Source organism: Falco cherrug, chromosome 6 (genome assembly GCF_023634085.1).
Source record: "Falco cherrug isolate bFalChe1 chromosome 6, bFalChe1.pri, whole genome shotgun sequence".
Classification (NCBI taxonomy): domain Eukaryota; kingdom Metazoa; phylum Chordata; class Aves; order Falconiformes; family Falconidae; genus Falco; species Falco cherrug.
In genome coordinates, this window is record NC_073702.1 from 72,966,184 (window position 1) to 72,988,145 (window position 21,962).

General features: G+C 57.4%; 1 protein-coding gene across 8 annotated transcripts in view; it reads left to right on the forward strand.

Moving 5' to 3' along the window:
* Nucleotides 1-3,277: 3,277 nt before the first annotated feature.
* The window catches only part of PTK2B (protein tyrosine kinase 2 beta), a 29,473-nt gene continuing 10,788 nt past the window's right edge, over nucleotides 3,278-21,962 (forward strand). For 2 of the 8 annotated variants that reach the window (XM_055713714.1, XM_055713717.1), the window contains exons 1-8: nucleotides 3,307-3,419; nucleotides 16,449-16,696; nucleotides 18,709-18,887; nucleotides 19,014-19,101; nucleotides 19,471-19,550; nucleotides 19,744-19,806; nucleotides 20,179-20,233; nucleotides 21,049-21,189. In XM_055713714.1, coding sequence (XP_055569689.1) covers nucleotides 16,490-16,696; nucleotides 18,709-18,887; nucleotides 19,014-19,101; nucleotides 19,471-19,550; nucleotides 19,744-19,806; nucleotides 20,179-20,233; nucleotides 21,049-21,189 — 813 coding nt within the window. In that variant the 5' untranslated portion in view covers nucleotides 3,307-3,419; nucleotides 16,449-16,489. Of the gene's footprint in view, nucleotides 3,887-12,157; nucleotides 12,300-16,448; nucleotides 16,697-18,708; nucleotides 18,888-19,013; nucleotides 19,102-19,470; nucleotides 19,551-19,743; nucleotides 19,807-20,178; nucleotides 20,234-21,048; nucleotides 21,190-21,962 lie in introns of those variants that run through there. The other 6 variants (XM_055713719.1, XM_027811550.2, XM_055713718.1 and 3 more) reach the window with 6 other exon arrangements.

Consider the following 21,962-nt stretch of genomic DNA (forward strand, 5'->3'; position numbering starts at 1 on the left):
ATATCCTGGCAGCCCTGGCAGCAGCCTCCCAATTCCCAACCTCCTCCTGTCTCTATGGCAACCACAGATACAAATACCATGGCAACCCCATGACAACAGCATAGTCAATGCCACCAGATCCCAAAGCCTGGAGGAGGGAAGATGTCCCAGTGTGCTGAAGCTGGAGATCTCTTCCTCTGCACTTCATGGTCACCATGCTTCCAACCCTACGGCGGTGACCAGTAGCTCCAGATGGAGAAGAAGGGGTTGGACGTCCTGCTGCCTGGAGGTGGCCAGACATGGTCATCTCAGACTCATCCATCATCATCATCCCAGGACTGGGGGAGCAGATGCCTCTCCAAGTCTGCATCAGCTACTTCATGCCCAGCATGGACCCCAGGGAAGCCCCTTTCAGAGGGCACTTATCCCTGGGACAGGACCCAGGCAGAACTGAAAAGGATCCTCCAAAGTGGGGATGCTGAGGAAGGGCTTTGGGTTTGCTCCAAGCCCCTGGCGGGATCTCAGCTCTACTGGTCTGAGGTACCAGGAGGGTGAGGCTGGGCTGGGCGAGGGAGGACAGCCCGGGGTCTGTAGGCATGGTCTGAGTGGGGGTCAGCGAGCAGACGTATGTCGGTAGGTAATTTGTGGAGGACCGCACTGGCTTCTAGGATAGCCCAGCTAGCCCTCCCACTGCCTGCTTGGCCCCTTTGGAGGTGTCATAGGTGGAATAGCTCTAGGACCCAGTGAGATGAGCAGTCTCCTCACTGGGGGCTGTAAGATGGCAAAAGAAAAGCAAATCCAGCCCCACATCGGGTGCTTTTCTGCTAATCATAATTGCATGATCCCCCATCCCCTTCCAACCCTGAGGACCTGACCCTCCTGCCCCCGAGGGATGAGGAGAGGCAGGGTGCTGGTGGGGAGTACCCCCACTGGGGATCCCCCAGTGCTCACACAGGCAGTGATGATCTGTTGGGGTGTACCACATTGCTAGCACTTGTCCTGGCTCCTATTGACCTTAAAACATACATATGCATCATGAACCTTGCTCCAGCATCCCGCCAGTGGCTTGGTACCCTGCGCTGCTGCGGCCAGTGTCTCCCCATCGCTGCCCATGGCAGACACCTGCCCACCTTACTCCTGCTGATTTCAAGGGTCTGGGGCCTGAGTCACTTGGCAAAAGGATTTTTCATCCCCTAAAAGTGAAAACAATATTGATTATCAAAGTAAATAGTAACTACTTTGCTGGAACTTGCTATAGGTTTTGAGAACCCAGGGGACCTCCACACTCCTTAGGGTGCTGCAGGATGCCATAGGGTATTTCTCCAGCTCAGGCTGGCTGGCCTCAAGATGGCAGCAATAACATGCAACATCTCTCTATACGCTTCAAATGAGCGGGGACTGCTCCATGTAACCCTCCTGGCTTGAAGAACACCCCCAGCCGCCTCTCCTGGCATCATCTCCTCGCTTCTTCTACATGACTCCAGCGCGACGCAACTTATTCACGCTCCTTGGTATCCCCAAACATCTTCTGGCGGCTCTGGAGCTGCAACCGGTGTCCTCCTCCATCACCTCAACAACCCTTCGGCTCCAGCCCTGCTCCCTGGCAAAAGTAAGTTTGTGCCTTTCTCCCCGCACTGGGATGCTCAAAGCCGTTTCCAAAGCATCGCTCCCTAGTGATGGGAGAGGTGCTATTAATAAATCCCGTCAGATTATATCGCTTCTCTCTGTGCCAATGAAGAGGGTGGTTTGGGGAAGGGGGGGGAGGCGGGGGGAAACCTGTTTCTCTTGAGCGTTTCGTAGCTACAAGCTCACCCTTGGTGCAGGAGCATGGGATGGCTCAGCAGGCTGTTCAGCCAGCTTTCCTGTAAGTCACGGGGCTGAATCCGCTGGGGGCTCGGAGGGGGCTCTTGGGTTCATTTTTGGCAGGGATTAGCAGGGGGAAAGGGTTGCCCTGCTCCCTGGGGGCTGTGCTGGCCAGGGCACAGAAGCAGCGTGCCAGGGTCTCTCCCAAACTTGTGTGGAGCCCAGGCACCTCCTCAGGAGGGTGTGGGCAAGATAGGACTGGGGAAAGGGGATAGAGAGGGAAAGGGGTGCGGAGGAAAGGGCTGTGCAGGGCTGGTATACCTCCTTGGCTTCACGGAGCTGCGGCAGCGAGCAGAAGGGTCGCTGGAGCTGGTGGTCTCTCCTCTCTCTGACTGCCCACTGTGCTTCCCCCTGCCACTTGCCAGGAGATGCCAGCCCACCCGATGTGTACGGATGTAGCTCCATCCCTTTGACAGTATTTAGGCATTTAAATAACTTGGCTGACTTTGGGCAGGAGAGTGGGCGCAGGCTGTCAGTGCTGCTCTTCATACGTGGGAGAGCTGCCGTGGGAGCTCAGGGCACCGCTGGTGGCTGGGCTGGGTTGGGAAAGAGGTAACAGTGGCTGACCCATGTCCATCCAAAGCTCTCCTGGCTCCTGAGAGGGTCTTGCTCATGCCCAGAAGCTTTTTTGGTCTCTGTGCCTCTTCCCACTCATCTCTCGGGGTGCAATGAGATCCTGCTGCCCCTCTGTGCCCGGCTGCCAGACCGTGCTGCAGGAATGCTCCGTCTTCCAGCAGCTTCAGCAGGAAGGGGCCACATCCAGGTTGTGCTTGGTGTAGCACCAGTCCCTCCCAGCCATCACACCTCGAGGCGGGGGCATAATTTGGGAGCAGCGGGGGAGAAAGGAATGGAAAGGAGATGGTGTGAGACCTGTCTCTGAACACCTTTCCGAGGCAGGGGGTGACATGCAGGGAGGGGCCCCACTGTGCTGGTTTTGGGGTGCAGCCTTCGATGGGATGATATGGCAGGGACCTGTTGAGCAATGGGCAGGGGTATCCCCAGGGAGCTGCAGCTCCCCAGGACCCTGCAAGCTCCTGCCCTGGGTTTGGGGAACTGCCCAACCATCTTTGCCCCACTGCTTTCCCATTCCCACTTGTCACGGGGGTGCCACCCACCAACTCCAATCCCCAACAGCTGCACCAGTGCATGCTGTGGGGTGGGGGTGCACCCCATTGCTCCTTTCCTCCTCCAGCTCTTCCTTGGCCCCTTGGCATCCCCAGTGCTGCCCAAACCATTTCTGCAGAGCTCTGGGGCCAGGGTCAGGTCTTCTAGGGGCCTGAGTGGCTGGCCTCAATGCCCAGCTGTGGGTGGGCTCCTCATAGGAGTGTTAAAGCAAGCATTAAAGGGGGGCCTTCTGCACCCCAGAAGTAGGGAGGTGTTGCTGTGGCCCCACGGGGGTGTGGCAGTGCCAGACGGCCGCCCCGTGACTGTGAACGTCGGCCCCGGCAGCTCTTGCACCATCCTTCTTCCTGCCTCGGGTTCTTCCGCGGTGCTGGGGTGTCCCCTGGACCCGCGATTTCAGGGGGGGACCCTGCAGCAGGGGCTCAACCGTGGGCAGACTTGCCAGCTCCTCCCAGGTATGAGCTGGACCAGCCTGAACGCTGGCTGCCTTGGGCTCCCTGCCTAAATTCCTGACTGATCCCAAGACCTGCCCCAACCTGCCTGAGGGACCCAGGCAGGGAAGGCTGGGTGGGCAGGTGAGGGGTCCCGGCCCTTCCGCACCTCCTGTCTCCTCTTCCCGGTGCCGGCGGCACCCACCAGCCTCAGCAAGCCCTTTCCGGAAGCGGGCGGTGGAGAGGAGTGGTTTCACCACCCATACCAACAACCTCACGGGACACAGGACACGCACCCACCCGGCCAAACCTCCCGGTCAGCAACGCAACCACCTGCCCCCGCCACTGCCAGGGTGAGGACTGGGGCTGGCCCGGGGGGGCGAAGGTGGCTCCCGTGCCCTCCGCCAAGGTGAGAGCCTCTGCTCACTCTCAGGGCGACGCTTGGGTGCCAGGGAAGGCGAGGGAGGAGAGCCGAGGAAATGAGAGCTCAGGTGGGTGCAGGAGAGGGGCTCCCCTGCCCACAGCGGGGTGTCATTCCCCAGTGCGCCTGGCAGCTAGCTTCCTTAGCCCTTCCCGCACAGGGGGACATGTGGCCGGGGTGCTTGGGAGCTTGGGGGCGTGAGGGCAGGGTGCAGCATTCCCCCAGTACTCCCCGCCCCGCAGCCAGCAACTGGGAAGTGCCCAGGCTCTGCTATCTCTCGTCAGCGTCAATGTTTGCCCAGCGGTGGGGCGGTTCCTGCTGGCGAACATGCCTGCCTCCGCTCACTGGCACGGCATGGCATGGCACGGCACGGCACCCAGGAGGACACGGGGGAGGAAAGCCAGAGACAGGAGTGTTGCGGTCTTGGGGGCTGATGCGACTGCCCCATGTACTTCCCAGTGGGGACTGATGCAGCCGGGGATGTGTGGCCCCAACAGAGGATTCCCCCAGGACGTGCTGCTCCTCCTGACCCAGCCCTGGCCGGGTAAATCTGCCCTGCACCCCCCAGCTGGAAATGGCAGCCCCACTGGTGGGTCCCTGCCAGGACAGGGACATCCAGGGGATGCTTGACCACTTGGCCAGGGATCGGAAAGGACTTGGGGGTCTTGGAGGTGCTGCGTGGGGTTGTGACTGTCCCAAAGAGGTGGTGATGTGCAGCAGCCAGGGAAGGCTGAGCGTGTGCCTTGTGCCAGCAGCGGGACCAGGCTGGACGAGGCACTGGCATTACGGCAGGGAGGTGAGGAGAGGTCAGTGCTGGTAGCTGGGCCTGGCCGTGGTGTGTCCTGGGGGCTTTGTGGGCAAGGTGATGCGGCAGGGGTCCTCCACCACCATCTTGGCCTGGAACTGTGCCCAGCACGGGGCTCTTTCCAGGACAACATGGCCGTCAGGGCCCTGAGGTCTGTCAGGGAGGGGACAGCCAGCTTCAGTGTCCCACTGCACCCATCACAGACCCCTCCTTGCTGTCTTCACGCTGGATGAAGCTGTGGGAGAGGGGTGGTATCAGGGCTTGGACACCCTAGGAACATCCCCAACCCCACCTGTTGCTTTCACAGGCAGAATCACCTACGAGTGCTCCGCTGGCATCACCCACCTGTTGAAGGCAGGGAGGATGCTGTGAGTTTGCCTCTGTGGTGCTGTGGGTGACAGAGTCTCATAGCAGGGGCCAAAACCAGGCACCCACAAGCTTCCCAGTGCTAGGCAGGGAAGGGCAGCCCTGGGATGCTGATTGTCCTTTGGATTCAGGTCCACAGCCTGATTTACAGCTCTCAGCCTTACCTGCAAGGGCATAGGTGAGAGTCACTGTGAGAAGAGCTGTGAGGGAGCAGGCTGCACGTGTCTGGAGAGCCATGGGCATTAGAGAGCAGGGGGACATGGAGTGCAGTGTGGGGCGGCAGTGCCACCGGTAGCAGTGGCCACAGGGGACAGGAGCTGCACGCTCCCCAGTGTCTGCAAAAGATGGGTAGGGATGCACAGACAGTGCACAGTGGTGTGTGTGCATGGGAAACACATCCTCACCTTTGCCAGTGATGCTTTGCACATGCTAGTAAGACACACACACACGTGTGTGCAAGGGCACACATAGGTCTGGCGTGCAGGGGTACAAGTGCCCCTGTCCCCAAGCTCTGCATTTTCATGTGTTTGTGCTCAGCTTTTATTAATATTCAGCATAAAGGCTTTTCCAGGCGCTGGGGGCTGGGAAAGCAGCATCTGAATCATTTTGCTTTTTCCCTGGCAGAGTTATTACTCATGAGGGGTAGACAGAGCTGGGAACCTTTCACGCAAAGCCTTGTGCATGTATTTCAATTTGTAATGGTGGCAGACCCCATGTGATACCCGTATCTCCTCCACCAAGGCATCCTGGCCTGCAGGAGGGGTAAAGCCTGAGGTGCCCAGCACAAAAATCACGGGGAGACCTTTCCTTAAGGAACCACGGGGAGTAAAACCAGACTTTTCTCTTGGAAAATCCTCTGGAGGAGTGGCAATCCTTCTGGCTTGGCTGTGTTTCCCCCTGGGATGGGGCTGGCTGGCCAGACAGAGCTCCTGTGGGGCAGGGAGGGACAGTGCTGGTGGCTGCAGTGGCATTGCAGCAAGGCCACACAGCTGTTTGGGGAAGCATCTTCAAAGAGGGAACAGGAACAGGACATGTTGGAGATGCGGCTCCCATCAGCCCCTGGGGAAACCTCAGAGGACTCTTGGTCTTTTCGTTTTGGGGCTGTTTGCTATGTTTCGTGTTAAAAAACAGCTAAAAAAATATTTTTAGCAGAACTCTGGTTTCCGCAGGGAAAAACCCAGCAGCCACATCCCGGAGTGGGGGGAGGCTTCTCCTCAGCTACAGCCACCAGCAAGGCAGGCTAGCTGGTACACTGGGCTGAACTGGGATGGCCCGGCTGTGCAGGAAGGCGCCACAGAGAGAAGGAAGTGCTGCAGAGTCGGAGGCAGGCAGCGCAGCAGTGGCTGCTCCATCTCTCCCTGAGGCTACAGTTTGTCTGAGCAAAAAGCCCCTTGAAGGCACAAACAGGGCTCTCCTTGGGGGGGAAAAAAAAAAGCCAGATGTTTTTAAGGTGCGGTTATTTTATCCCAGGCAGAACCTGAAAACGGTGGCCTGAAAGTGTTCACTTCGCTCCTTAGACTGGAAAGTTGCACAGTGGTGCCCTGTCCCGGGGAGGTGATTTCCATGGAGGTTTTCAGCATCTTGGCCCTGTTAATTGATGCAGGAGAGCTCTGCCTGCTCCCTGCCCTCACCCCTGCCTGGCAGGGAGTCCTGCTACCTGCCCCACTTGGCTCCCAGCTCTGCTCTTCCAGCCTCCATCCGATGCAATTACTCATGCAGATTTGATAAACTTCCATTTCAGAAAGAGTGCTGCCATGGGCAAGAGCTTGCCACAGGCAACCTGATCTCAGCCTTATGTCCTAAGCTGGCTCCAGCAAGGTTTGCCTGGTGTGCTCTGCCTCTGAGCCTTGTGCAAGCTGCTGCACACCCAGCCATGCTGCACACTTGCCATGCTGCACACCATGCTGTCTTGCACAACCTGCTACACTGCACATCCAGCTATGCTGCATTCCCAGCCATGCAGCACACTGTGCCACAGCTGCACACCCTGCCATGCTGCACACCCTGCCATGCAGCACAGTGTGCCATGCTGCACAGTGTGCCCTGCTGAATTCCCAGCCATGCAGCACACTGTGCCACAGCTGCACACCCTGCCATGCTGCACACCCGGCTGTGCTGCACACCCGGCTGTGCTGCACACCCGGCTGTGCTGCACACTGTGCCATGCTGCACACCCAGACATGTTGCATACCTTGCCACGCTGCATGCCTAACCACATTGCATACCTTGCCACGCTGCATGCCTAACTACGTTGCACACCTAACTGCACTGCATGCCCTGCCATGCTGCACACTGCACCGTTCCGCACAACCAGCCACCGCTGCACGACCCGCCATGCTGCACAACCCGCTCCCCCTGCCCAGCTATACCCCCTGCAGCCCTACCTGAAGGAAAGCACCTCTTCCCTTCGCAGGGCTGTTCAGTGGGCTCTGCCTGCCCTGCAGCTGGAGGCTGTTCCTTCCCCCGTTGCAGCCGGGTGTTGCGGCTGCTGGGTTAAAGCAGGGGAAGGCTGGGTGGCAGGCTGGGGGGAGCCAGGCTGCAGGGCTGGGGGGTGCTTCTCTGGGCTCCGCTCGCTGCTGTGACCCACAGCAGGGCACACTGCAGAGGAGGAGGAGGAGGGAGATTGCCTTCACCTCCCTCTGCCACTACAGCCAGAGGGAAAATACCTGCCTGTGTTGCCAGGATCTGGTGTGTCCCTATGGGGCCCAGCTGGGGCTGCTTCCAGCAAATGGGGAATTTCCACCTGGCAGAAATCGGGGCATTTTGCTGCCTGGTTTATATCTCCAAAGGCTGAAGCACAGAGGGATTTCAGATGGGAAATTCCACCCCGCATCCCCAAACCCTTCCTCTTGCAGAGATAGCATGGGATGCTCAACCGGCTCTGCTCTATAGGCGTGAGCATTGCTGCCCTGACCCTGCGCAGAGCCAGGTAATGTGAAATGCAGCTGCCTTTCCCTCTGCTGGGACCTGCACTCCTGGGCCCAAATCAAAAGAAAACCTCAAGGTCAAAAGCTAGGGACCTCACACTGAAAAAAGTTAAGAAATCACCCAATTTGAGGAAGTTCAAGGGGAATAAACATCATGTTTTGGCCTGAGCTGGTGCATCTGCAGCTCAGGCCAGGCAGGCAGAGATTTGAAGGCACCTCAGAGGGTCATTTGCCTTATTTAATTTTTTAAACTTATATTTCAAATGTTTATCTCTCTGAGAAAAAGGATGAAAACTTTGCAAAGGGTAAAAAACTTCCAGTTTAGCGATGAGCTGGTCTTGTGTAAGCCTGTGCAGCAGTACGATAGCGCACGCTAGAAATGATTGACGAGCGCCAAAATAAAATGCTTAATCAAATGACAGCAATTAATTTTCCTGAAACTCAGCCGAGTTCCCCAGGGAAACGCAAACGTCCCACATTTTGCAAACCCAGCCGAGTGTGCTGGGACTGCTCATCTTTAAGAGAGCCTGACCAGAGGGGCGGCTGTAAAGCTGTGCTGCAGCCAGTGAGGACAGGACTAGATAATGTAATGGGTGGCGTGGGACCGACTAATGAACCTACCAAGCTTATTTGAGAGGTCTCGGTGGTGGAGCCCAGCAGTTTGGAAAGGAAAATTACTTTTGAAACCAGATTTGGGGGTCACTTCTGAGCTGATGTTTGGTGTTCTTTGCCCGGGGAGGTCATCACCACGCAGTGTGACCACAGCCAAGAGCTTGTTCAGGTTGTGGAGAAGTGGCTGGAGCTTGAATTCCTTGTTGGTGCTGGGAGAAGGGCTCGGGTTTGTGCTGGAGATGCTGTGGCTTGGCACCCCCCCGGGAAATTTCTGTCAAAAAAGCCACAATGTAGCCCAGAGTTTTGGAGAAGATGAGTTTTCTTCATAAAGGCCAAGGTGAATATAAGTGGAATTAGTGTAAGCATCCAGAAACGGATGCCTTGCCTGCAGGAGGGACCCTGACAGGTACCTCGGTGCGGTGATGCCAGCCACATCCTACTGGTGCCAGCTCCCTCTCAGCCTCGTGCCATAGCAGGGCATTCTCCCTGTTTCTGCGTCAGACCCTCTATTTTCCTTTCCCTTCCCCAAACAAAGCAGTAGCAGCATCTCCCATGATCCTCACGTGTTGCCTGGCGACCAGGATGCTTAGCGACCAGGACCCACCGCCAGCACACTTCCCACTGTGCCAAAAATTATGCTGCAAGCCCTTGCCCGCTCCTCTTCCTTCTCCCACAGAAAGGTTATTGGGAAATACGCCCACCCTGTTCCTGGGAAGCTGTTCCCCCTCCCTGAGGGGAGGCTTTGAGTGCTGCTCATGGGTTATTTTAAGCCCTGACAGCATCGCTTGAGCTTGGGTGGTTTGGTTTGGTGGGGTTGAGCCCTACCAGCCCACTCCAGCCCCATGGCCTGAGGATGCTGTCTCAGTCCCATCCACCTGCATCATTCCAGAGCAAGAAGCATCTCCAGCATCCCCCTTACAACTGCCCTCAAGGGTTTTCAGAGCACCCTACCCCCCCCACACCTCCCACCTGATTTTGGGAGCTTTTCCCAGCTATTGGTACATTTGACCCTTTTCCTTACACCACAGTCTCATTGTTCTTGGCCGGAGCAGTGTTGGTCCCATTTTTAGTTGTGGATGTACAAGAAAAAAAAGCCATGTACCAAGTGATAATTCCATTAATTAATTGTAAGAATGAATGGGAGCCCCAGGATGACCACTGTGATACAGGATCATAGGTAGGGGACCTCCATCCCTTAGTAGGACGGGCTGGAAATCAGATCTCAGAGATGGTCCATGATCGTTTTTGTGTCTGGCAGCTGCAGGCAGCAGGTAGGGAAGTATAAATATGCAGCTTTGCTGGCTCAGGTGGGAGTTGTTTCTCTCCTGGCATAAAAAATGAGGGACTTAGGGTGAACCCCTCCTCCTGAAAAGCCTGGAGCTGCTCGGGGAGTGGCTTTTCCCCCTGCAGCTGTGGAGTTGCTTCTAGTTGGAGCAGTGCGGAGAAGGCAATGTCTCTGTCACAGCCAAGGGGCAATGCTCAGGCAGTTTTGGCAGGAAGACCTCCATCAGGGTGGAGACCAGAAGGGATGGTTGTAGCAAACCTTGCATCTGTGATCCAGGCGATCTGCTCTGGAGGAGGATGCTGTGACCTCTGTGTAGCAACAGAGCTCACGAAATGCTTGGGGGATGGCTGAAGGTCTCCCCTGCCTGGGGAGGAGGTGGCTTGGAGCAGTTAGCAGGGGCTCAGGGGGGATATTTTGTCTTCAGGACCAGGCACCGCATTGGCCACAGCAAAAAAAAATGGGGCTGAGGGTCCCTGAGCCCCCCTCCCCAGTGCATCCTCATGGGGAACCTTGCACCAGCATCCTGATGCATCCTGGCACCTCAGGGACTAGCGTGCCAGCAGCCTGCTCTCTCTCGTTGAGCAGCCGCCGGCAGAGCCACCGTCCCCACCTCTTGGTGAGCCGTTCCTCCCCAGATGGTCTTGCCTCGTCCCATCCCCAGCTCCAGATAAACAGTGCTGCTCTGCACTGGGAACACAGAGATCTTTTCTCCGTGCCTGAGTCACTCCCTCCAGCTGAGCTGCTGCGCGTGGGCTTTGACGGCAGCTCTCCGGGTGTTATTTCTAATTCCCCAGGAGCACGTCGCCGGTACTGGTCGTCCCACCGGCTGTTCTGGTGCAGGTCACAGTTGCAGCATTGGGCTGGGACATGGGATACGGGGAGTGATGGGGTGCAGGGGGAGATGCACCTGCTCCAACCCTCCTCTCAGGCAGCTTGTCCTCGATGGCTGAAGCCTGTGTCATTTCCTTTGCTTTGCGAAACACAGGCTTCCTCTGCGGGGACATCACGTGAGGAGCCCTTGATCCCCAGCCTGCCCCAGGGAAAGGGGGAGGGGGGCACAAAAGGGGCAGCAGGACTGTGCCCCCGAGCCAGCTCCCACCACTGGACCACAGTAACCCGCTACCATCCCACCTCCAAGGTCCATTGCGTCCTGCTGCCAAGCTGGCAGAGTCGTGCGTGTGCCAGGGATGTGCCAGGGTCCAGCTGGTGCGAAATCCTGCAAGGATGAACCCTCGCTGGTAGGAAAGGGGAGAGATGCCCTGGGTGGGCAGGATCAGGAGTGGAGGGGATGAAGGATGGGGATGAGATGTGCAAGGCAGTGGGGCTGCGGTCAAGCAGGCTGCGGCACGGGCATGGCAGGACAACCAACATTACACCCCATGGCAGGGGCTTGTATCTGGCTGGAGCTCAGCTCCCAGCCACCACAGAGGTCCCAACAGCATCCTGAGGCCACATGCTGTGGTTTTGTCTTGCCAGCCATCCGTACCTAGCCGGGATCCTGCTCCCCCTGCCCGCTGGGGACAGGGCTGGAGTGATGGATGGGAGCTGGGCAAGGCAGACTGGGGGTAGATACAAGTAATGAGAGATAAGGTTGGGAGTGTGGGGGGTGGTCAGGCCACTGCGGGTGATCTCTTGGAGAGCACCCAGCCCCGCTCCCAGTTATATGGTGGAAACTCACTGGTTTCAGTGCCGAAGCAGGGCTGGAGGGTGATGCTTTAGGTGCCGAATAGGGTGAGAGCTTGTCTGTTCCCCCGGGGAAACCCAGCAATAAAGTAATGAGTCATTTAAATACCTGCATAGATAGGTAGGGGAAGGGCCTGGAGCAGAGCAGCCCTGCCTGCTGGGAACCCTGCTCCCCAGGGTGACTCAGGCTGGGCTGGGGTCCCCGTGCTGAGAAGGGACCATGGGTGTGGGGTTGCTCCTGGGGCTTTTCCTTGGATGGAGCCAGGATCCAACTTGGCAGCCGCCAAGAGAAGGGGCAGGATGGTTCGGGGTGGGTTGTGCTGGGTCCCAGTGTGAGAGATGATGTTGCCCACCAGCCAGTCTGGCAGCTGGAGACCCTCCTGGGCAGCCGGGATAAGTCACGTGTTACCGTTGTCCCCATCCCCTGCTTCCTGCAGGGTCCTCAGGTCAGATTCCCCCACCCCCAGCACAAGTGTTTTGGGATTGTGGTATTGCTCAGTGGGACCTGGGCTTTGGGCTTTGCAGAGGAGGGGGATGTGAGCTGCCTTCTCTGCCTGCATCTGCCGCCCCACGCTAAGCTCACCCCAGCTGGTCTCCCAGGCTGGCTGGGCCGTGCCTCAGTTTCCCCATCTGTATGACAGGCTCGAGCAGCCGCTTGAGCACGTGCGTGAGTGTGCCTGCGCGTGGGCCCTGCCTGCCTGGGTGCTTTGCAAACGCCTCTGCGCACACTTGTTAGCCGCAGCAGGAAGCACCAGCTCCGTCAGCACAGGCTCGGCGTGGGGACGGAGGGGATGGCTGCCTCTCCGTAAGTGCTGCTTGCTTCCTGCTCCCCATACCCTGGGTGCTTGGGGTGCAAGGGTGGGACCGAGACCCTCACCTGAAGGAGGTGGGTGGAGGGCTGAGCACTTGCAAACTCATCACACTGGGTTGGGGAAGGGGCTTGGTGGGGTTTTGCTCTGTCTCTGTGGCTGTCATCCCAGGTGTGTCTAGGGTTTGGGCTAGGGCTGGAGCAAACGGCAACAGGGGCACCAAACTTTTCTAGGACTGTGGGACTGACTGGAAAAACTTCCTGGTCTGGGACTGTGCCAGGGTGGGAGGTGGCTCCGAGGCACCGCGGGACCTTTTGGGGTGTCACTCACAGCAGGAGGTGATGAAGGGCTGCTGGGGAGGGACATGGAGGCTCCGGTGAGGGGATGTTGGTGGCAGTGGTGCAAAGCTCTTGATTTTGTTTTGTGGGTTCCTCTATCCCCATGATGCCCGACTGGAGCTGTGTCACACATCCCTGCTGGGGACAGAGCTGGGCTCCCATGGGACATGTCCTCATGCTGGAGGGAAGGCGAGTGGGCAGGGGTGGAGGTACAAGGGGCTCAGGCTGTGGCCAGGGCCCCTTCCCCACCTCTGAAGCTAAGCAGCCAGGTCCATATAGGACACATCCCCTCCAGCCAGATGGCCCTGGGGATGTGCCCCTGATGCTGTGGGGATGTGCCTATGGATGCTGCATGGCCGCGGTGCAGGCAGGGTGCAGGCACTGCCTTCACTGCACTTCCTGGCTTTATTTCATATGGGCATCACCCAAGCAGGGGCTGCAAGACCCCGGAGCGCTCAGTTGGAGGGACAGAGCCATCCCTCATGCCTGTGCTGGGTTTCGGGGGGTGTTGAAACGCGGGATGTGCCCTTGTTCGTGCTAGCTGCCTCCAGCCTTGTCCGCCTCTGGCCATGATGGTCAGAGGTGCTGTGCAAGGGCAGCAGGATGCTCTGCAGGGTGATCTCTGCATCTCACTCCCCAGCAGCATTGCTTATCAGGGTAGGGACACAGAAGGGACAGCCAGCCCTGGTCCCGGCCCGTGGGCTCAGTGAGAGTATGAGGGCATGTGTCATGGGAATGGGGCTGGAGGAAGAAAGCAGAAAATGAAAAGTGGGGGGAAAAAAGAGCCAAAGCGAAGTAATTTTGGGGGCCCTGAGAAATGCCAGCAATACTTCCCAAGTCAGCCATTGCCCTTCTCCACTGAGAGCTGAGCTTCCTCTCCCTGAGGCCTGGCTTGGGCCATCATCTCCACGCTGGGAGGGTCCCTCCCAAACCCAGGGGACACAGGGTTCCGGTTTTAGCTATTTAGTGAAAGAGATCTTTATCTTAGATATTTCTTTGAGCACCAGCCTCTTCTGCAGAGCAGTGAGAGCTGTAGCAAAGCCTGAAGCAAAGCTTTTGCACCTGCTGCAGAGGTGGGACAAGGAGAGCTGCTGATTTTGCTTGACCCTGATGCTGGCTGAGCGTGGTTGAGCAGGAAACACTAATCCAGCACAGCATGGTGCTGGACAGACATGACACAGATATGGTCTGCAGGCTGGCGTTGCTCAGGCATGTAGCATCTATGGTATCACCTGCAGGGATGGCCTTGGCTTCTCTGGCATGGCCAGAGACAGGACGAGAGGGTGAGGGGGCTGCCCTGGTTGTCCCCGCTTTGGCCAACCCTTGCAGCCCGCATGAGAAGGGGACCTGGCTAAGGTCCATCACCTGCAGAGAGCTGTCCATAAGGGTGTTCTGCAAAGGATGTGGGCTGCTGTGAGAGCCTGTCTGTGCAGCCTGAGCACTTTTGTGAAAGAAAGAAAAAAACCTCAAAACCTGATGTGAAAAATGCATGTGAGCTCATGTGCATGTGCCCATTGGTGTGGCTGGACTTGCTGCTGGCCTGTGCCGGAGGTGAGGGTGCCCAGTTCAGCACCGCTGCCTTGCTCAGGTCCAAGGTTAACATCCCAGCATCCCATCGCTGTTGTAGCAATGCTCCATCACAGCCGCAGAGATGCAGAACCTCTTTCCCTGTTCTCTTGGAGAAACCTGGAAAACAAAATCTGAGCTGTCCATGCATTGCACCGCTGGCAACAAAACCCTTTGTATGGACCTGAAAGTGCCAGGCTACACCACTCTTATTTTTAGTCCAGTGACTCAGGAGAGTTGCTTTAAAAAGACGAAGCTCACAGGAGGCTGCACACAGCGTCCCACCAGCGGGCAAGCTTGCGCAGGTTTGTAATTACAGTGGAGCTGCCTCTGAGCACTGTGCAAATGATGGTGCAAATCGCAGCGGGGAAGGGGAAATGGGGGCCTGGGGAGAGAAAACCTCGGCAGCCAGCACTGGGAAGGGTTCCTGCCGGCAGCTCCTGGCTGCATGTTCTGCTCCCCCATAGGCACTTGGTTTTGCAGATGCTGGGGACAGGGGGATGGCTGCAGGCTGGCCCTGCAGTTCAGGCTTGTCGCGTAGGGCAGAGCCTGCCTCGAGCCCTGCGAGGGGGACACAGCCCATCCTCGCCGCCTCCACCCCAGGCTGGTGCTGCCAGGTTCTGCGTGAGCACTCCCCGTCTGCTCCAGTGCTGAGGCAGCAGCCAGCAGCAGTGCTCCAGGTGGGACAAGGGATGCTCTGGTCCACGCTGCTACCGTTTCAGTGGTTGTCTTGCCTGCGTTACCCTGTGGGTATTGTGGAGAGAGTGGGACCCTCAGCTCCATGCATGGGGATGTATGTGATGTCCCGCAGCCGGTCCCACACCCCCCACCCCTTCCTTCCAGTATCTTCCAGGTCTGCTCCTTCACTTGCCTTCACGTGGCAGCACTGGGGACACCCTCCAGGTACCACAGCCTCTCACTCTGCCTCTCCAGCCCTGCCAGGAGCCCCGCCAGGGCCATGCCGGGACCTTCCCGTGTTGCAGAGCCAGAATGACACACATGAATCCTGCAACACTCCAGTTTGCACATAGCTTCTCGGCTGTTTAAACAGTAACTTGAGGCCCGAGTTCAGATGGGGCTGCAGCTCAGAAGCAGCCTAATGGATGAACTTCCATGTTTTTTCTTATTTCATGCCCCAGAAAGATGCAGTTTGGAGCAGCTTTTTTCAAACCTGAATTTGTCCCATGCATCTGGCTGTGTTGGCTGTGTTTTTTGCTTGCTTAGGCTCCTTGCAAAGCTCCATGCTTTCCTGGGAAGCTGGTGGTCAAGCTAAGCAAACACTTTTGTTCCTGGGGACTTAGGTGAGCTGAGTTTGCCCAGCCTCAGCCCAGGTGCATGTCCAGAGAGGCGGAGAAAGCAACCCAGAACAAACCCTCTTCTGTGCCAGCCCTGCCCAGCTTGCAAACCAAAAGCCATGCAAAGAGGAAAATTTCAGATCCATTCAGATCACCCAAGACCCACATATCCCATTAAATGTTTTTCTCAGCGAAGGGAGAACTCAAGCCACTTCCCTTCTGGCTCAAATGACATTGAGCAGGCTTCTGGGTTTTATCCCCTCTAAAAATAAAAGAGCAAATCAATATAAATCAGTATTGCATTTCCAGGGGAAAAGGAACCTGTCTTGCTTGCCCCATTTTGCTTCTTACTTGGTTTTTTTTGCAAAGCTGTCTGCTAAATTCAGCTCACTTGGGAGATCACGTTGTTGAACCACAGCTGCAGCTGCAGGTATCCGTGCTGGGGAGCTGCAGCCTGAAACCTTCACCTGGGTTTCGTGGGGGAAAGAAAATGATGAGTGCTGGGGACACAGAGGTATTGCTCTGGAGGTGACAAGGACGCAGAGGTATTGCTCTGGAGGTGCTGGGGACATGAGGTATTTCTCTGGAGGTCACCAGGACACAGAGGTATTGCTTTGGAGGTACCGAGGAGGCAGACATATTGCTCTGGAGGTGACAAGGACACAAGGGTCACTTGGAGGAGCTGGACTCAGGGCCCTGGTGGTACCCAGTGGTGATACATGGCCAGGGGTGTATGATGGGAGAGGGCACCCTTTGTCACACTCTCTTTATTTTCTCTCTTTGTCTTCATCTCCACCCACCTCCATATCTCCATCCCTTCCCCACCTGCCCCAGGGTGTCCCCACTGCCTTTCCCATTCCCATCCCTCCAGCCCTCTCCCTGCCCTGCAGGATGATCCCCCAATCCCCAGGGTCCCCACCATGCCAATGCAGTGTGTCTCCTGCAGGGAAGGGATGCTCAGCTCCTAGCACCCCAGGTGTGGTGAGGATGTCAGCCATCCCTGAGCCACTGGGTCGCCCACGGAGCAGCTCGTCCCGCAGCCTGGCTGGGACACTGGAGGCCACCCTAAGCATGGGGACATTGGAGATGGACAAGGAGGAGATGCGCATCCTCAAGGTCTGCTTCTACAGCAATAGCTTCAACATGGGCAAGAACTTCAAGCTGGTGAAATGTCCTGTGACAACAGAGATCCGGGTATGTGGGGCAGGGGAGGATGGGCCAGGGGAGGGCTGTTTTGTGCACCAAGCATCGTAGCTAGCTCCTTTGCAGCCACCCTTTCCCATGGCATGGTAGCCCTCAGAGCCTGTGGCTAAGAAGCACCAAAAAATGGAGGATGGAGAGAAAATCTGGCTATCTCTGGCAGCACAGGGGAGTTTGGAAAAGGTGAGGGCTCATCAGCCCCACTGCCAGTTCTGGCAGCAAGGATTGGCCCTGGTGAGTGGCTGCTGATCCCCTTCATGGGCAGCAGAGAGGACTTTCCAGACCTGGTTCATCTCATCCTGGAGAAGACATCCCCAGGTGCAGGGGACAATGGGAGGAGGCCAAAGGACAAGTGGATGTGGGACATGATGGTGCCTTGCAGGACTGGGGCTCAGCCCACACTGCTGGGACGAGGCTGGGGACTGGCAGGAGCTGAGGCCCCACCTTCCCTTCATGCCCTCTGGCCTGCACAGATGCAGGTCTTCGGTGGTGAGGGGGACAGTGACCTCCACAGCCCCAAACCCTCGATATTTCCCCATGGCCATGTCGCAGTGTCACTGCCTGCTTGGGTGACTGCCATACCTAGATATCTCAGGGGGTTACCCAGCTCTGGGGCCAGCAGCACCTCTTGCTCTCCTGCCTGACCTGTGAGCCAGGATCCAGGTCTTTTCTACCACCCCTCCAGGACTTCTGCACCCAACTCCTGCCCTTTGCTTGTGGGGACATGGAGGTGGGAGGACAGTGAAGGTGGTATTGGTGCCTTTCCATCATGGACATGGTGGCTTTGGGCTGGGAAATGTGGTCCTCACCCTTCCTACCTGGAGTCCTGCAGCTTCCTAGCTGAGGGAAGATGTGTGGATGCTGGGGATGTGCTGGCCAGCATCATCTCTGTGCTTGGGTGCTGCAGGGTTGGTGTCCACCAGGAGAGATGCACATCCAGGGGACAATGGGTGATGCTGTGCCTTCTCCTGGGGCAAGTCCTCGGGACAGCGCATTGCAACAGTCACGCAAAGGTGACCAAAATACAGCTGAGCTGGGGGTTGTTCCTCAGCACAGCTGAGCTGGGGGTTTTTCCTCAGCTGGTAGGACATGGAGGGGGACAGGGTTGTCCCCATTCCCCATCTCCAGGAGGGGGTCGTGGGCATAGCAGAAAGTTTCAGAGAAGTGGTTGGAGCAGGAAAGGATTCCTCAGGCTGGGGAGGAGGAATGCAAATGAAACCATGAAATGTCCACAGTCAGGCTGTCCCCAACACAGGGATGGGGGGACAGGTTTGTCCCCATTCCCCATCTCCAGGAGGGGGTCGTGGGCATAGCAGAAAGTTTCAGAGAAGTGGTTGGAGCAGGAAAGGATTCCTCAGGCTGGGGAGGAGGAATGCAAATGAAACCACGAAATGTCCACAGTCAGGCTGTCCCCAACACAGGGATGGGAGGACAGCCAGCAGGATGCAGGAGCGGAGCAAACTGGAGGCAGCCGCTCCTCACCAAGGAGAGCTCAGCCATCTTGCCCCTGGCTACTGGTTTTAGTTGGCTGGTTGGGTAGCAGAGAGAGAGCAGAGGCCTGGCAGGTCCTGGGGACTCCCTGCCCGCACTGCCCCAGCGATGGGGAGGAAAGCAGAGAAACAAGCTGCACCGCCAGCTCACTGGCAGCAGTGATGCCTGCTTTGCTGCTTGCTTGCCGCTGATGCCGTGCATCGGGTGTAGCTCAGCTGAAGCATAAGGAAGGGTGGAAGAGACACACCTGGGCTTTTATCCCTGACCAAAATACATCTAGGAGGTTGGATGGGACATGTTCAGGCTGTGGGTAGTTGCAGAGCAAGCTGGAGGCATCTTTGGAGGCTTCACCTGGAGACCACTGGGGCTGGTGGCTGTGTTTGGGGCTGTGGTTGCTCCAGGAACATTTCTGTTGTGGTTGTGTTGTATTTCTTCCTTGTTTTCCTGCTGTCTAAAGCTCATCTGGAGCCTGGCTGGTGTCGCTGGGGTCTCAGCCCTGCTCCTTTTCACCCCAGGAGGTGATCAAATCCATCCTGGTGAGCGGCCGCATCGGGCCTGACATCAAGCTGGCTGAATGCTATGGGCTCCGCCTGAAGCATGTGAAGTCAGATGAGATCCACTGGCTGCACCCGGACCTAACGGTGGGCGAAGTGCAGGAGAAGTATGAGTGCCTGCACCTGGAGGCCGAATGGAGGTAGGACTCATGATGGTGGTGTCCATCTCTCTCTGTCCCCAAACCCAGGTGGGCATGGGGACCACCAAGCCCCATTAGAAGGAAAGCTCCAGCATGGTCCTCATTGAGGGGCTTTCCTGTTGCCAGATACGATCTCCAAATCCGCTATCTGCCAGAGGATTTTGTGGAACGCTTCAAAGAGGACAGGACCACCTTGCTCTACTTCTACCAGCAGGTCAGAAGTGGCCCTGGGGGTCTCCTAGCCCCAGACAGGTCTGCTCTCCAGCCACCCTGACCCACCCCCCAGCTCTAGGAGGATGTTTCCTCCTCTCCAGCCCAGAAAACATGATTCCCAAGAGCCCCAAGACCTTGCAGCCCATTTACCTTTACCCTGGGCTGCTGACGGGCAGCCTCTGTGCTCCCATCCTGCTCCTGGATCTGTGCATCTCCATCAGGGACAGCCAGTCCCAACCCCTTCACCCTGCTCCTGCCCCTGCTGCATCCCAGTGCAGGATGCAGGAGTGTGTGGACACTGCAAGTGCCCCCTGCCAGCATCCCTTGCCAGCATCCCCCCCGCCTCCTGACCCCTGCCTCTCCTCGGCAGCTCCGGAGCGAGTACATGCAGAATTATGCCAGCAAGGTGAGCGAAGGCATGGCCCTGCAGCTGGGCTGCCTCGAGCTCAGGTACGTGCCTCCGTCTGTTGTAGCTCATCTGCTGCAGCGGGAGGGCTGGGGCGGACAAGGGAGCAGGGTCTGGGGCCATGGAGGGTTTTGCAGGGGAAGAAGGAGTTTCCACCTATTTCTTTGCCTTGGTGGGGGGACGTGGTGGGGGGACAGGAGCACAGGGAGGCTCTCTGATGTCCCTCCCTTCTCTCAGGAGGTTTTATAAGGACATGCCTCAAAACGCACTGGATAAGAAGTCCAACTTTGAGTTCCTGGAGTAAGTAGACACAGCCCATCCTGCTGGGCAGAACCCCCCCTACCCTCAAATTCCCCACCCCATCCAGCCAGTCCCAAAGGGCCAGAGCTCTGCAGATGGCCTTCATCATCCTCCTGCAGCTCCTCATCCTCCTGCAGCCATCAGCCTTCCTTATGGGGAGGGTGCATGGAGAGGGAGATGGAAACCTTTCACCCCATGCTGCATGGGTGGCTTCTCCCCGAGTAGCACCCCTTTGCCCCTCAGCACCGACTTTCCTTGGTGCATCACCCCCCCGCTGGGCTACAGCTCCCGAGGGAGGCCCCCACACAGCCCCCAGAGCCGGGGTCCCTGCGGGCCTGTTAATGTGCATGGGGGGAATTCTCTGCTCTCCAGGAAGGAGGTGGGTCTGGACCTTTTCTTCCCCAGCCAGATGCAGGAGAACCTGAAGGTGAGGGCCATGTATGGGTGTGTGAAGTGGGGCTGGGTGCATGGGTGCAAGGTGCGTAAGCATGCACGGGTGTGGCTGTGGGTGCTCATGTGTGTGCATGGAAGCACACATGTAGATTTGCACGAGTGTGCACATCTGCTTGCAATTGCGTGCACGTGTGGTTGTGCTCATATGTGGGACGACGTATCTGCATGTACACACCCGTGTGCATGTGTGTAGATGTGCACATATGGGGCCAGGTGAGAGCACCAGCGTGCACATGTGGGTTTGCACATGCATGTACATGCACAACTGCCCCTGCTCCTGTAGCTTTGCATGCACTCGTGAAGGTGTATCTGCCCATGTGTGTGCATTCACATATAGGACCATGTGTGCTCCTGTGTGCGCAGGTGGATTTGCAGACACATGTATAGGCACGTCTGCTTACACATGTGAAGGCATTATTTGCATGCATGTGCACATGTATGTGTTGTATATGTATGCTCACTGCTCACATGTGATGATGCACCTGCATGCACACTTATATGCATATGTATGTATGCATGCACACACGTGGCCGCGTTTGCACATATGTGTGCACACGCACCTGCCCACACTCATGTACATATGAAGGAGCACACACACATGGAGGCGTGATGGCACACGTGTGGACATACACGGGTGAGGGTGCATATTCATATCTGCAGGTGAGTGCATGCGTGCCTGTGTCCATGTGCGTGCACATGTCCAAGCTCAGCTCACAGCCTCTGCACCCCCACACCCCCTCTGCGCGCCAGGCGTGTGCGCAGCGTTCCTAGCAGCCACTGTGCCCACAGCCCAAGCAGTTTCGGAAGATGATCCAGCAGACCTTCCAGCAGTATGCACTGCTGCGGGAGGAGGAGTGCATCCTCAAGTTCCTCCACACCCTCTCCAGCTTCGCCAACATCGACCAGGAGAGCTATCGCTGCGAGCTCATTGTGAGTGCTCTGGATTGGCTGGGCTGGGCTGGGCTGGGCTGGGCTGGGATGGGATGGGATGGGAGCACATCCCCCTGCCCAGGTTGCTTTGGGGCCAGGTGTGTTGGCTATGGCCACTGTGCCAGGCAGTGTGGAGGAGGGACACTGCAGGGCAAGGACAACCTCCATCACAAGCTGGTGTTCGAAGCTGCATCTCCCATGCCCTTAAACCCAGCAAAGTCTTGCTAAAGATGCAACTGGAGTCATCAGGAGTCTTAAGCTGTTAATTAACTGTGCATAGCAGGGCAGAGGGCTGCCACTCAAAGCATCCCCTGGCACCACTTAAGCAGCACAGACCGGGGATGCTTGCAAGTGGCAGCACGGACAAAGCTACCCTGCTGTGGGCTGCTCCCTGCTGTGGTCCCCGCATTCAGATGGGGACTCAGCTGCCCCTAGCTTGGACTAGTTCCTGCAGGGGGTTTCCAAGGCTTGGAAATCACTCACTGTTCCCCCAAGGGAGACACAAACCCCAGATCCCCTGTGCAGCCCCACAGCATCACCTCCCTGATGAGAAGCTGAGCATCTCTCCCCCTCCCTAGAGTGGAGGGAGGATCTGGGGTCTCCTTTTTGGAGAATACTGAGAGGGGCTGGGGGTATGGCTGGGGCTCTGGGGACCTTCCACACGAAGGGATCCAAGCCCAGTGGGTGCAAGCCAGTGCCTGAAGTTTGCCAAATGCTTTTGGAGTGAGAAAGTGGCAAACCAGGAGCACCGGGAACCCCTCTGGAGCCAGGAG